The following is a 15,824-nucleotide window of genomic DNA, read 5'->3' as shown; positions in this document are numbered from 1 at the left end:
GTTGAACATACGGCAGTAGTCTGGACTTCTCCATTCAATGCAGATGTTGAACTTATGGCAGGAAGCAACATATGCAGCAAGAGCCACGCAAGGATTATTCACATATTCTGCATCTCGTACCCACACTTCACAGAATGTAGCTGGGGGAACCTGACACAATACACACACAACACACAGTTGTAACATATGTGAGAATTTGAAATTGGTGCATGTACATACAGTGGCCTCAGTAAATCTAAGGACAGAGAAGTCAAAATTATATAATGTCATTTAGAATGGCTCTATACTTAAAATCTCTAAAGCAACTAAAACAGTTTGCTTCTACAAATCCATTTCTATTACCTTGAAACTTCTATTAATCTGCTGACTTAGTATAAAAGCCACAGGGCATGTGCTGATGCAACAGCCTGACTGGGTTTTTATTTTTTTGTTCAGTGAAACAAATTAGACAGACATTAAGCTGACAACTGACGGAGAATTCCTTTAAATGTTACTGCTATGCAAGTACTTTGAGGACACTGTGTATTCAAAAAGCTGTGGGCATTCAAGATTTAAGATGTGTATGTGTGGGGATACAATGTTTAAGATGCTACATACATAGGGATGACAGGCAGTGAAGGTAAGGTTGTTGAGCATGTTGAGGCAGTCAGAGCAGTCACTGGTAGAGCAGTTGACCTCCCTCCTCCTGCTGTGGCTAACATAGCTGGTGGTGTTGGGAACCTGCCAGCTATCAATGAACACAGCTGGATCTTCACTCTCTGTCACAACGGTACCATTTGACAGGGTCAGATCATTCAGTGGGTTACCATCACAACAACCTGCAAGAACAGGTGGGGGAAGAGGGAGCAGGCGAGAGAGAGAGAGAGAGAGAGAGAGAGAGAGAGAGAGAGAGAGAGAGAGAGAGAGAGAGAGATGCAATTAAGTTTAGATTTAAATATGAAATATGAAAACGCATTTCAACTTACATGCAACATACATTTATATTCAATAGTTTGAAGAGTAGAAAGAAAGTTTGTGACTCCGTTGCGGCGGATTTCATTTGGTGTACCTTTAAGTAGCTGAATTAGAAGGGGTGTCTGCATACTTTGGATGTACACTGATCAGGCATAACATTATGACCACCTCCTTGTTTGAACACTCATTGTCCATTTTATCAGCTCCACTTACTATATAGGTGCACTTTGTAGTTCTACAATTACAGACTGTAGTCCATCTGTTCCTCTGCATACTTTGTTAGCCCCCTTTTACCCTGTTCTTCAGTGGTCAGGGCCCCCATGGACCCTCACAGAGCAGGTACTATTTGGGTGGTGGATCATTCTCAGCATCTGGAGTTTTTAAACACCTCAGTGTCACTGCTGGACTGAGAATAGTCCACCAACCAAAAATATCCAGCCAACAGCGTCCTGTGGGCAGCGTCCTGCGACCACTGATGAAGGACTAGAGGATGATCAACACAAACTGTGCAGCAGCAGATGAGCTAACGTCTCTGATTTTACATCTACAAGGTGGACTGACAAGGTAGGAGTGTCTAATAGAGTGGACAGTGAGTGGTGTTTAAAAACTCCAGCAGCACTGCTGTGTCTGATCCACTCGTACTAGCACAACACACACTAACACACCACCACCACATCAGTGTTACTGCAGTGCTGAGAATAATCCACCACTCAAATAGTACCTGCTCTGTGAAGGTCCATGGGGGTCCTCACCACTGAAGAACAGGTTAAAAGGGGGCTAACAAAGTATGCAAAGAAACAGATGGACTACAGTCTGTAACTGTAGAACTAGAAATTGCACCTATATAGTAAGTGGAGCTGATAAAATGGACGATGAGCATAGAAACAAGGAGGTAGTCATAATGTTATGTGTGATCGGTGTATAGTGATTTACTATATATCACTATTAGTGAATGTTGGTTTTAGTGACATCACAAAAAACAACAAATTCAAAATGGGGTGCTTTTGCAATCTAGTTTACATACATGAACTGTATGGACAGGGGAGTGAACCATTTATTTTGAAACTTTAAAACTTTTTACACAATACATAACTCGTACTTTCCAAGATCCACTATTAAATAATGCAGAGATTTTTTGAGTATTCATACCGCATAGCCCCATAGTAGAAAGCTTGTTGGTGTAGGTCTCCGTCTCAATCACCATCATGCCTGTGCTGTGGAACCACTGGATCTTTAGACCGGCAGGACTCCGGATCAGATACATGTTCCCTGTATCTAGAACCTCAAATCCGTACTTCTTAAACCGTGGCTTTGCATACCTAGAGTTTACATACAACTGTGAAATAAGAGAGATCTCTTCATCAGTTATGTACCGCATATAACAAGCATGTAAAAATATGATAATAGATTAAAAACACATAGGTAAACATACAGTACTGCAGAAAGGTCATGGACTACCCTTCATTTATTCAATTTCCAGTCAAAATGGCCATTAAGTAAAAGTTATTCATTTTTCATCATCAGGAAAAAAAGTAGGAAACATTGAACAGAAAACAGTACACTTTTAGCATTTAGTGTAGCCACTTTTATTACAGCTTCCTTGCTTTCAGTCTTTCAAAGAAATCTGCAGGGATATTGTTCCACTGTTTCAAAGTTCATTGAGTAGAAAGTGGTTGCATTTTCTGCTTCTCATGATCCAAGCTAACTCAAACATTGAGTGATGAGGTCTAGGCTGCTTGTTGAACAAGTAAAACCATGCAGCAACCTTCCACGTACGGAACGCCTCACGAAAAATAAACAGATGTTTAAATGATTTTGATGCTGTGATTACATCAAAGTTATTAACAATACAAAAGACAAAGCCTACAATTATTATTGATAGCAACCTTTAGGCTACTTCACATGGTAAGCTTAGGTATGGTAAGGTTATTTTAACAAAATGCATTTAAAGGCTGTAAATGAATAAATGTGCAATTTCTATAAAATTATAGAAAGAACTAGCAAACCATACTAAGAACAAAGTTAGCTTTGAAGCCTCTGAACAGAAACATATTTATTTTCTGTGGTTTAAGCAGGCTCTCTGTAGCGATACCAATATACCTGCCATGCTGAAACTAGAGCATATTTATTTTCACTGTAAGCAGCTTTTCTGGGGTGTTACCACAACAATAACATATCAGCATGTCAGCAACAACAGCAACAATAAGTGTCCTTTTTACTCTGGGAGTGTGGTGCATCTCGAGAGCCACTTTGCATGGCCACACCCCCTAAGCTCCTCACGGCAGTATGGCCCATGGTGGATGCCACAATATGAATGTGCTCTACTTTCAAGTCTTTCAAATGAATATTTAAAAGAACAGACAGGCAATAGATACTCACACGTCTCTGTAGGCGATTAATGAGCACCATGTTGGATTCATGCGTAATGTTCAGAGCTGCCAGGCAGAGGTTAGTGAAGTTCCACACAAGCTAAGGAGAAAAAAACAAAAATAAGAGACGTCATATACAAGTATGATAAAGAGACAACTATTTAAGACACTGTCTACATGCAGAAATGAACAAAATTAAGTGCAAGTGCATATAATACACACTAGATTCTTACTCCAGGCATCATTTTTAATTTATGCCATTTATAGCTGAACCACAGGATTGATGGCTATATAATACTGACTAGTGGTGGAAATGTGCTCAAAATCAAATCAGACAAATACATCAATTACACTGTCTACATAAGCTGTTCTCTGTGTACACCTACCGTTTATTGACTATAAGACCTCTGTGCCTATCATGTAATAGAGCTGCAGGGTATATATAAATAACACTGATGATATTGCTACATACTGTGATGTGATATGCCGTGCAATATATTAAAATACACTGATGAAACAATAATTTAAAGACTGATGATATAAAGTTAAAGACCAGCCTATGCTTTTTTTGGGATCATATGTACACTAATATTACAGTCATATATAATATTATTGATTGTTGGATCACGTGAATGCCTCCGTTCATACAAACTTCTACAGAAACATCTATAATTAGTCAGGATGCTCACAGCACACATTTAAACATTTAATGACTCATTTGCATAGCTCTGTGATATCAGCTTTGCGAAGGCCAATAACAATTTACAAATAATACACTGCACAGCTGTATTATGTCTAATAAACAAACCTTGAAAGCATTAAACTACAATGAAGAATGAACTGATAAGAGAATCGGATGAGCAGCAGGCACGTCAGGAAACCAGGCACAGCAGGAAGAGGAAAGAGGGGGGAAAGGGGTGTATCACTCTCACCGTGTTGTCTGAGCTGTGGCACTCCTGCACCAGGATGCTAACTGTCTCATTGGGGAGCTGCGTGACCACGTACGATGCAGCTTTATAAATAGCCACGTTATTCCCATCAAAAGTGACCACATTTAGATCTGGAAAGACTGAACAGCGACCTACACACCAACATAAAACAAAGAAAACACTTTTAAAAACATATAACACAATATGACACAAGTAAATACATGTTTATAAAACAAATATTGTTTGGCTGTGGTAGGCAGTGATTTTACCATGGTTAATACCCTTTAGGGTGATAAAAACACTCAAACACACAGTTTTTCGTGGCTTATTGGTTTAATACTAGTGTGTGGATGCAAGTACTGGTGTGTATGACTCACATGGACATGCCCACTTTGGACAGCACTTGTCTCCATTGACCAACGCAGCAAACCCAAGCAGGCCACAATTTGGAGGGCTAGAGTCATAGGGGCAGCTCTGGGACTTATTGAACAAGAGCAGCTGGCCATTCACACAAATGAGCTTAGTGCACTCATCTACCATCTCAGAATATGGCGGCTATAAAGACATGGCCAAGCAGCATGACATCACACACAAACACACAAACACAAATACTATCTTAATTATGTGCCTGTACTGATTGTGACAGTATTAAACATGAGACTGTGATATTTAAACAACTTTTATTGCCAGTGGCCAAACAAAGGCCAGTGTATTAATGTCTAACGATCATTTGGCATAGTCATGCAAAAGCCAAGCCTGGATAATAATATTTGCAGATTTAGCATTATAATTTTATTTTTAAGCACAACCAGAAAGTATATATGAAAAGAATAAATGATCAGTTATGACTTGTGTTAAAACACATCATATCTGTCATTTTGATTTGTCTTTTAACCGCATGCATTAAGTGTAATCTTAACAGTATTCTTTTGAAGGAAGTTAAAAATTAGTGTCAGACTGTACTAAACTGTACAAAAGTGTACTGATGGAATAACCCATATCTGATTAAGTGAACTCACAGTGCAGATTTTGCTGGGAGTAGCACCCTCAGCAGTGGTGGATGTAACTGTAGTCAAATTAGTCTTCCAGTGCACTGTCTCTGTCATGTAGGGGGAGGTTGTTACAGATGTCATAGAGGTGGCTGTATAGGATGTGTCTAGAGCAGGTGGCTGTTTTGTGCTTTTTTGTGTTGCTGATGTCATCCAGTCTGGTGGCTGCTCTGATGATGAAGTTGTAGACGAGGTACTTCTTTCAGAGGCAGTAGTTGTATCATGTGGCACTGCAGGACTGGTAGTTGATTTGGTTGTGCTGACTAGCGGTCTAGCGGGGCTGGTTTCTATTGTGCGTTCAGTCCTTTGTGGTGATGTCTCCGTGCTAGGTATGGTTGAGAATGTGCTTGAAGGGCTAGTTGGAGAAACAGGCTCTGCTGTCTCCAAAGAACCAGAGGTAGATGGCATTGTGTCTGTGGGTGCAACTGTTGTGGACTTGTGGACTTCAGTGACCATCTGAGGAGAAACATGTGTTGCCATGGTAGTTTCTTTCATGGTTAAGCTGAATATTGGTGTGGTCACTCTTTCTGTTGATGGAATCACTTTGGGAACTGATGTGGAAGAAGTGTACAATGGATGTGACCAGGATGATGGTTGTGTGGCTTCAGTAGTAGAAAGTTCAGCTCTGTCAGTGTGAGGACGGACATGAGTTGTCTCTGTTTGAGGCAGGACAGTAACAAAGCTGAGGGTAGACAATGCCCTCTTGGTGGCTGATGGCCGAGGTTCCTCAGTGGTAGTGGCAAGCTTAGCTGTGGTGACTATGCCAGCTGAAACTGCTGTTGATGTCTGTGGTGCCACTGTAACTGCTGAGGTAGGTATTGTGGGTGACACTGGTGTATAAGCATGAGGTACAGTTTTTGTCTTGGTCTCAACTGTAACTGAAGTGGTTGTGCTGACTGTCTCTATAAGTCGAGCAGAGGTTGAGGATGATTCTGAGAAGGGACTCAAGCTTGACTCTGTGGAGCTTACTGTGGTGGATGCAGATACAGCCGTAGTGGATACCACTGGAGAAGTTCTGGGAGTCGTCATGTGAGTTGGTAGAGTATGTGATGGTGCCAGTGTTGACGTGACATGTGCTACAGGTGAAGGAAGAACAGTTCTGAGTGTGGTTAGAGGGGACCTTGGGGGGCTTGTGGTGACAGTGGTCCCAGATATTGTTGTGTGCTTCTCAGAGGTTAGGACACCAGGAGACCAGGGTGTGTGAGTGGTATAGAGTGTAGGCACTGGTTGATAGGTCGTTGTTGCTGAGGTTTCTACTGCTTCTGCTGTAGGTGCAGAAGACATTGTTATGACCTGCGATGTTGGCTGGACTATTTCTGTGGATACTGGTGATGTTTTGGAGGTTACAGTTTGCTCTGACTTAGAAGTCGCAGGCACAGAGGACATTGTTTGTGCTGGGAGAGGTATCTCTGTGGGTTTAGTTGGGAGGTGTGTTGTGGATGTTTTTGCCACAGTGGCGGAAGTAGGCATAGTTTTCTCCGTAGTGTGTACCACCAAATGTTCTCTGGCTTCAGTGCCACTCATCGGTGTTGTTTTCAGAGTGCTGAAGATGCTGACTGCCGTGGTGAACTCTGTGGAATGTGCTGGAGTGACCGAAGGTGGTGTGACCGTGAGTGTGTGTAATGGAGCAGATACAGTTAGATGTGCTGTGGTGGCAGAAGTACTCGACTCTAATGCAGGAGCTTTGGTTACTTTAGAGGTTTCTGTACTAAAAGGCTGTTCACTGTCTGTAAAGAGTATAGCGGGCTTTATAGTTCTGGCAGTAATAGTGGAAAGCTGTGAGACTGTGGCATGTTCTGTGCTGGTGACGTCAAGGGGTGATACTCGGAATGTGGGGGAAGCAGACTCTGTTGTGCTTCTGCTGGTAGATGCTGAGGGAGCAGGGGTAGTCCTTACTCTAGTGGGTTGCTCTGTAGAGCTAGGAGATAGAGCTACACTGGAGGCTATTGCTGAGCTGGTGCCAGTGGAGAGGGAAGCAGTCACTGTAGGTCCTAGAGTTGTAGTGGTTATTTGTGGCAAGGCTGAGGCAGATACTGTTCTTGTTTTGAGTGTGATGAAAGGAGTAAGAGAAGCAGTGCTGGGCATTTGAGTGGTTTTGGGAGTTGAAGCCACTGGCTTTGTGTAGGAGGCAGATGTTTTCATAGTTGTTACAATTTCCTCTGTCACTGGAGTAGTGCTTGGTATGGGCAAGAGCATTGACGTGTGTGTGATGGTTGTTGTAGTAGCTATACTGCTATGTTCTGGAGGGGTCTGAGTGGTTGTTGCGCTGATTGCCTCTGTTGCCAGGCTGCTTCTGGTGAAGACACTTGCTGTAGCCAGGGACATGGAAGAGGTGGCAGCAGTAGGTGTTGTTGAGATGAGGCCTGGCAGTAGTACTGGAGGCTTAATACCTGAACACAAACATAATGCCATCTACTAGAGATAATAACCATCACATGAAGAAGGGGTTACGCTGAAAGCTTAAAAGTAAATGAAAAAACAATTTACATTACATTACACAGAGGTATTAGTAACTCCATACATTCTGGATCAATAAAAGAAAAAATAGTTTTGCTATCTACTTAAGCAGGCTTAATTACAGACAAAAAGATGGGTATGGCATAGTGAGAGGTGTAGTAGCTTACAGTCCTCCAAATAGACACATCTTTGAGTGATTTCATCCAGAACCATATGAGCTGGACACTGGGGCACACATCCTTCAATTCTGCAGTGATAATCACACAAGCTTAACACCACACACATATGCTGGCACAGACAAGTGTGTGTATGCTTTTGTACATTTTCAGGACAAAAGAATAGAGAAAAAACAGGGCTCAACTTTTCAAGATCAACAAAATAGGTTAGGCTATGTGTAACGCTTTTACAAAATATGTCTTAAGACAATTTATTTTTGGTTGCTGAGGTCAAGTTTAGGGGAAGGTTTAGAGTTAGGCTTAGAAAATTCTAATCTACATACATAGTGCTGGGTAAAAGTCAGAGATCACCCTTCATTTATTTAACTTCCTGTCAAAACAAACATTGAGTACAAGTACAGTGTCAGGAAAAAGCAAAAAGCATATATTTAACAGAAAATTTCACAAAAACCTCAACAACTAATCATAATTTTATTTTTTTTTCAGAATTTATTGTGTCCACATTTTGCCTTTATTAAGTTTCCAAGTTTCCAAAGTTTAGTCTTAGAAGTTCTTTGAATTTTCTGCTCTAGACTCCATTACTCTGAGAATAACAGCAGCTTCGTTGTTTGATTTGCAAAATGTCTTCTTCTTTGTCTATTTCCTTTTCTCAGCAACAGTTTTTTGACAGCTATACCTCAGTTTGTTGAGTGGTGTTGTCTTCTTACAGTGGAAGAATGGACAAAAACACTTGTGAATTTTTCTGATCTGATGCAAGAGTTGAGGTGGATTTTCTCACATCTCTCAAAAATGCTTGCTTTAAGTATTGTTCATCTGGTGGTGGTTGTTTAGGTGGTCTACAAAGTCTTGTACTGTTGTAAGGAGTACCATTTTCTCTTTTAATAATTTTTTGAAGATTTGGTACTCTTGACTTTCACCTTCTTTATGTATGTAGATTATCTAAATCTAATCCCCTCAGAAATATCTCCTGAAAAATGAAAAACGTTTCATTGTATTTAATGGCTGACTGGACTTTGACTGGAAATTAAATAAATTGAGGGTGGTCACTGACTTTTAAACTGTACTGTGACAAATGTCCAGTTCAACATTAAACATTGCATTAAACAAATGTGTGTGTGCGCGCATGCCTACTTTAGGATGGTGACGCAGCTCAGAGCTGCTGGATCACTGCAAGTTCTGAAACATGGACTCGTGCAGGATTCATATCGCCACTGGCACCGTGACCCCATTGGGTACTCTGTGCTGCTGCCTGAGAAAAATATTCAAACAAATCACAAATGTTAGAATATACATATCTATGTGTGTATTCAGAAACCACAAAAGTATATATGTGTTGGCCTACATATCATCATTACTGGTATAATGGAATTGATGTCACAATATTGATTTTTAATTTTAGCTGTACTGATAGATATAACTGCAATGCATGTAATTTGCTTGTGTGCTCTACTTTATCAAAAGTTCAAATTCTAACAGTTCAAAATGCATAAAAACTAATCTGTTTTCTGCCTGGTTAATGTTTTTAATTACTGTGTAAAGCTCCCTTTAGCAGTATTTTAAGAGAAGCAGAACAAATGAAACAGCTATGTCTACATGCTTTCAGCATACAGTAGTAGTCCTCGGGAGCAAGAGTGTATTAACTTCATTAATGCAAACTTAATGCAAACATCTGATAATATGACTATTTTTCCCCAATATGTTGCATTGTGCAAATGAACAATAATTATATATTAAAATGTGCTGGCATGTGTTTGCTATAGAGGATATGTTAAGTTATTTTCATAGAAAATCAACAAAACATGTAATTTGACTGGGAGTGTTCAAACTTTTGCACACAATTGTTTATATATGAGTGAAGAGATGCCCATGTGTTTATCCACTGACTCACTGGCAAATTTAAAGAGAATGGCTCTACGGTAGTGATCTGAGTGGCTGTACTTCAGGAGTTGGAGCCTTGACAGCATGTAGTGCAGGAAGAATCCAGGCCACACGAGTGACTCTAGTGAATCAAATCCAGAGATCCATGTGTCCCTATGTAGTACAAACGTCGCCGCATCCCAGAATGCCCTGCTCTCCTCCCACTTCCGAAGTTTCAACCGGCCACCGCGCTCTGCATGGAGAAAATAGTTTGGCCTGTCTGACGCTTCCAACGATATCAGTGAAGAGTCTGCAGCAGAGAAACAGTAACATTCGAATTAGAGTATGGAGGTTCAATCTAAAAACACATAGCACAACGTGATTATAGCACAAGCACAAAAATAAGTTGGAAAAACACCACTGGTGCGTGCGGGTGTGGCAGCTTAGAGGTGCTGCTGTGACATCCAATCAAATCAACTCTTCTCATTCCCTATAAGAACCATGTATGCATAGCAACATTTATCTAACAGCAGGGTATCATCACCTTTGTAGATGTATTCCATTACCTCAATGGATAGTGAAAAAACTATCATCTTATAGATTTCACATATATTTTAGTAGTAAATAAGTAAGAGAGAACAGAGCACAAACACTTGCTTATCTCTCATATATGTGATGACCAAATATGTACAGAATCTGGTATTTTAAAGCAATAACCCATTCAAGGCAGTGTATTACAGTGATTTTAATATGGTTAGGCTGTGTTAGACACAACATGAAGTGGGGTGAAATTACTGTGTAAAGACAGGCTTGAGTGGATTACTGCTTTTATAAAGTGGTGAAAAATTACAAGAACATAAAATGCACCAATGTTATATAAATAAATTTACATTTTCAAATAATAATTGCACTGAACAATTAATAACCTAGTGATAATAATATTAACTTCATTTATACATTAATAATAATTAATAAATAAATAATAAAACATTTAAACCTAACTTAAATAACTCAAACCTAACTAGGCAAATAAAAGAACAAAATAACATAATAAAAAAAAATATTTAGTAAATAAACCAATGTGTGCTACAGCTGTCGAGCAACATAAAGGTCAAAGATTATTCCATGAACAGCCCAGTGGTCTTCAATATCTTGGTGGACTATTTAAGAATTCAACTGATCTGTGCAAACATTTTAGAATGACCATATTTTATGTTCATTAATTTATAGTATGCACTGTCATTTTCTGGCTGCCTGCATAGCAAGTGGTTGCAAAAGGGAATGTTCTTGCACCTTGTACCTTGTAGCTTTACTTTATTTTTATAAATGCTTTTATGTCTCTTTTCACAAACTGTGGTCTTGCAATATGGCAAATGATCAAAGTGTGTAAATTTTAAGTCTTGTGTCTATGAAAACATCCTTCGTGAAAAGAAAAAAAAAGGATAATTCTGCAGTATCTAAATGGTACTGTGTGTGTGCACAAAATAACATCTGCAAGTGCATAAGTGTGCAAATGGACAGGCCAGGAGTCATCAATTTTGGTCCTAGAGGGCCCGAATCCAGCACAGTTTTGTAATGTCCCTGCTCAAACACACCTAATTCAATAAATCAGTTTACCAGGTTTAGGAGGTGTGTTGGAGCAGGGAAATCAACACACTGTGCTGGATAAGGGCCCGTATTCATGCAGTTTCTTAAAGTGGGAGAGCTGTAAAGTCACAGTAAATAAGAGAGAAATCTGATCCAAGATCAGCATACCTATTCTGAGAAGTTTAGTAAATACTGGCCCAGAATTGATGACCCCTGGTATACACTGCTTATCCATCTGGTATTTTTCTTTACCGTGTGGTCGGGTTTTACTGAGTCCTGGGGTCATCATGAATGTAGTCACAAGATCATCAGCGCTGGCCAATCCTCTCTTCATGAGCACCAATCCACTAGTCCGATTGGCTGTCAATATCAAGCTCCTCTCCCTAAATGTTATCAACCTGAATGGACCCTTCCCTAGGACTGCATAATAATATTTTGCGCAACGTACATGCATGCACACACACACACACACACACACACACACACACACACACACACACACACACACACACACCTCTATAATTATCAGAAAATGTTGTGTAATGCTTGCTGAAAACAAAGACGATAGATGAATATATGCATACCTTTATTGTAGTATTCACAGTCATATGCTGTAATCAGAAACAGAAACAGGGTTACTCCTTACTCTAATCATCTCATGCACAAAAAACAAATAGCTAGTAATTACGTTTCTATTGTAACAAACAGAATCTGTAAAATAAGAGGTAATTAATGGAAACCGTTAAACATCCTGGGAAGCTCTGCCCATGGTGCCAATCCTGGTGATCTACTGAACCGCAAAGTTATCTGTTGATATCATTTGTTTTCAGAATTTGTAGCTCCTTAAAATCTGTTATTTGGTATCAGTCACAATGTTTTTTATATCATTAGGCCCCACAGATTATTTTGTTATAAAATCACTCACGGCAGAGGGATGGGGAGCGCCAGTCGACAGTGATTCCCTGATGGCAGCAGCGGTGAGCATATGCGGCAACACTTGTACAGAAGCACTCACAGTCCCCACCACGGCTACAGCCACATGTGTCTGCCAGGCAGTTCATATAGAACCATGTCACATCCACCTAAAGAACATTGAATCAAACACATTATATACACAGTTTTTTGAATTGTAAAAAGTGCTATATGCATGAACTGAACAGCAAATTCACCTACAGCAAATCAGTCACACTGTAACACTCAAAAAATTTACATATGTCCAGTGCATCTGTGCATTACACACAAATTCATATAATAACACAGCACACAAACAGTTCCCTGAAGTTCTAAAGTAAATTCTGATGACTGTAATTCCTACACTCACCACTGGGTGACAAACTTGAAACACTTCACCGAGCAGAATTCCACACTGTCTCTTAGCAAAGGGTTCACGGAGAGGGTTCAAACTGCATGGGTGCCTTATGTCAGGACTATTGACACACTGAAGACATGAATGCACACATACATATGCATATATACAGAGAGTGAGAGAGAGACAAAGACAGGTACAAATTTAAATATATATCTGGCTACAAATTACAAACAAAAGTTGTACGTGTATTTAATCTCCAACCCAAAAACGTGTTTTGTGTACTATTAACCTAGTAAAACAAATAAAGTCAAGCTTCATCTGACAGTTATCCTCTGCCTGTGCTCTGTATCAAGCTTTAACAGCCTTTGTCCAAATGCTGCTCATTGTGAACTACCCTTTCGACATTTTCACAGACCACTTATAATGTTGCTATAATAAACTTGTTTAAGAAACACAACCTTAACAGTTAAATGCAGATTAATTTCTATCTACTTCTATTTTCATTCTTGGTTTCCTGAGTAAAATTATACAAAAACAAGCAAATAAAAGCAACAACAAACAGCAGTATTTATGAGAAAATTCAGCAAAGTTTGAAATTTTGTTCTCGCACTTGAGTGTATGTGTTTGCCTTGCCTCTGCTGCAGTCCAGCTGTTGCCAAATTCCTGAGGTGTTGCTGAGTCCATGTTGTCTGGTGTTCTCATTTCATTCACTGTTTTTAGATCAAAGTTCCCACATAAGCCAGAGAGTTTACCCTGGAAAGATACATCAACACATAAAGTACAGTTTAAATATGCCAGGCATGCTGTTTGAAAAGCTGTCTTTGTATTTGATTTTACATTTTTTGAAGTCTCTGAATCAATAACACAACAGTGACAGTGATGTTTGTGTGTGTGTGTGTGTATCAGAATACTTGTGTGCAGCATACATATGGTGGATTTGTGGATATAAGTGTGTGTGTGACCTGCCAGCGGGGTCCAGCCTGTATGTGTATGGTGGTTTTCCTGTCCCAGAGCACTGTCAGCTCATATTGCAACAAGTGGATGATGGTGAAGTAGCCTGCACTCCAAATCAACATGTTCTGCCTGTCAATCACACTGGATGGGCTCTGCACATGGCAAAAATTTTCAACTGGACTCAATATTGAACACACATAAACCCCTCATTTCACATTAGTAAGTAAAAGCATGATAAAGCAGACTACACACAGGGATGCACCAGTATGAGAATTGTTGGCCAATATTTTTCATGCACATAACTGCTGGTGGCTATACCAATACATAAACACTAATAAAACGTAGAAGTTGGCACTAGATCTATCTAGATTGGCAGTACACAGTAATCTAATATTTTTTGCTCTAGGATTAATTAAAGACTAAATGCAAACATTTTAGCACAGTAACTCTAGTATGTATATCTATTAGTAACTATGAGATATGAGTCAAATCTTAAACATCTGCAGATACTGATACACCCCAATTATACACATACAAAGCAACAACAAGGCACTGCAAATACAATTTTATTTATTCAAAGTGATTAAAAAACTGCCAGTACTCTTCGTAGTTCATACTGAGCACTGACTTAAAGTATTATTAGCATCACTTTCGCATCATTTAACTCATTTAACATTAAACACTGTATATTAAGGAGACTAAGTGATACAGTGAAATCAGACTGCTCTTCTTGCGGCTGAATCATGAAATACTGTCTCAGTGTAAGTAGATTAGAATGAAATTTTCTGAGAAAAAGCCCTGGGGGGGATGGCATTCCTTTGCATCCCCCTCAAATGGAACCCTGCCCGCAAGTGATTTTTTTGGTATTAGAGAGATTAGAGTGAATTTGTTAGTAGGATCACTCACAGGTTTGCCGCTTTCATCATCAAACACTATGAAAGATCTTCCTATTGAAATGAGGAGAGCTTTCCTGCAGATCACACCGCTTTCAAAGCAATCCACATTCTCTGCTGTGATGCTGATTAGTACATCAGCCGAGCTCTGACACAGACATGTGCACAGACAGATAAAGACAGACAGACACAGAATTATGAGCAGACACTGTCAAAAATTTCAACAATACAGAAAGAAAATATGATTATTTCATAAAGTAGAGACTTCCCACCTTTAGTAGGTAAACTTTGCAGGCTCCAATATAATCAAACAGCAGTCCATCAAATGTGCGGTAGTGTCGATCTCCATATGCAGTGCACATTGATGCACACGGATGGAACTCACACTGGAATGAACCATGCTGACACACACTAGCACAAAACATTTACTTTTAGACATTTACTTTTTCTTTCTTGTATACTGAATTTAGCTGTTGTAAGCATCAAAATTTCATAGTACTACCTTTATACAACTATACAATATTTTATCCTGTTTATACAATGGCATTGAAAAAGCTTGTGACTTCACACATAGATATAGTGCTTATATAGCTAAAAAGTATTTGTATTAAAAAAGCATTTGCTCTTTTTTTAATTCACATTGGGCCTTATTCATCAAAGTTGTGTAGAAATAAATGCAGATTTTAAATCCTTATTTTCTTGAAAATTAAATGTACATGGAGCTAAATTTGTGCTAGAAGTTTAAAACAAAATGATATAAAAACAAAAGCAAAACATTAAGTATCAAAGTGTTTAAAAAATTGCAAATACAAATAACATTTAAACCAAACGTACTTTTCAAAAGATATTCAGCACTCATTTTCACGAGTGATTTTCAGTTCTTACTATTTGTAGAGTATTAACTCATTTTAAGGGTGGGTCTTAGAAGGCTGCATGTGAAGGGGGAGTGCATTTTAAGTGTCTAATGGACAATTGATTTTTGAGTGCCAGGTCTTCTGACCCTTAGCCTCTACCACTCAGTGGCAGAACTCAAAGTAGCAGAACACATTGTGTCAAGTGCAGTACTTTACAAGTATGTCTGATTTTTTAATATAATGTTTCCCATATCTCATTTAACTTATTAATATAATACATGCACATTATAATAAATTATTTAACTACTATGAGCACAAATCAAGCATTTTTTTGGTTATTAAGAGATTACATTTACATATATATGATATACAGATATATATTATCAATTTACATTTGCGAGTCAAATTTACCTACACTTATCAATTTTGACTATAC

The 15,824-nt window shown here is 39.1% G+C and overlaps 1 protein-coding gene across 6 annotated transcripts in view; it reads right to left on the bottom strand.

Annotated features, from left to right (window-relative positions):
- Positions 1-15,824, bottom strand: part of otog (otogelin) — an 80,958-nt gene that overhangs the window by 17,354 nt on the left and 47,780 nt on the right. For all 6 annotated transcript variants that reach the window (XR_005008006.1, XM_036583924.1, XM_036583927.1 and 3 more), the window contains exons 25-42: positions 14,807-14,945; positions 14,548-14,682; positions 13,650-13,793; positions 13,321-13,440; positions 12,700-12,816; positions 12,304-12,460; positions 11,963-11,989; positions 11,631-11,798; positions 9,823-10,101; positions 9,066-9,183; positions 7,926-8,005; positions 5,272-7,691; positions 4,630-4,807; positions 4,256-4,404; positions 3,334-3,423; positions 2,104-2,290; positions 598-818; positions 12-150 (exon numbers count right to left, since the gene is read on the bottom strand). Coding sequence is in view for 5 of the 6 variants with exons in the window: in XM_036583924.1 (XP_036439817.1) it covers positions 12-150; positions 598-818; positions 2,104-2,290; positions 3,334-3,423; positions 4,256-4,404; positions 4,630-4,807; positions 5,272-7,691; positions 7,926-8,005; positions 9,066-9,183; positions 9,823-10,101; positions 11,631-11,798; positions 11,963-11,989; positions 12,304-12,460; positions 12,700-12,816; positions 13,321-13,440; positions 13,650-13,793; positions 14,548-14,682; positions 14,807-14,945 (4,868 nt within the window). In the remaining variant the exon portion in view is untranslated. The remainder of the gene's footprint in view (positions 1-11; positions 151-597; positions 819-2,103; positions 2,291-3,333; positions 3,424-4,255; positions 4,405-4,629; positions 4,808-5,271; positions 7,692-7,925; positions 8,006-9,065; positions 9,184-9,822; positions 10,102-11,630; positions 11,799-11,962; positions 11,990-12,303; positions 12,461-12,699; positions 12,817-13,320; positions 13,441-13,649; positions 13,794-14,547; positions 14,683-14,806; positions 14,946-15,824) is intronic.

This window comes from Colossoma macropomum, unplaced genomic scaffold (assembly GCF_904425465.1).
Source record: "Colossoma macropomum unplaced genomic scaffold, Colossoma_macropomum, whole genome shotgun sequence".
NCBI lineage: Eukaryota > Metazoa > Chordata > Actinopteri > Characiformes > Serrasalmidae > Colossoma > Colossoma macropomum.
This window is presented reverse-complemented; position numbering and strand designations above follow the sequence as displayed.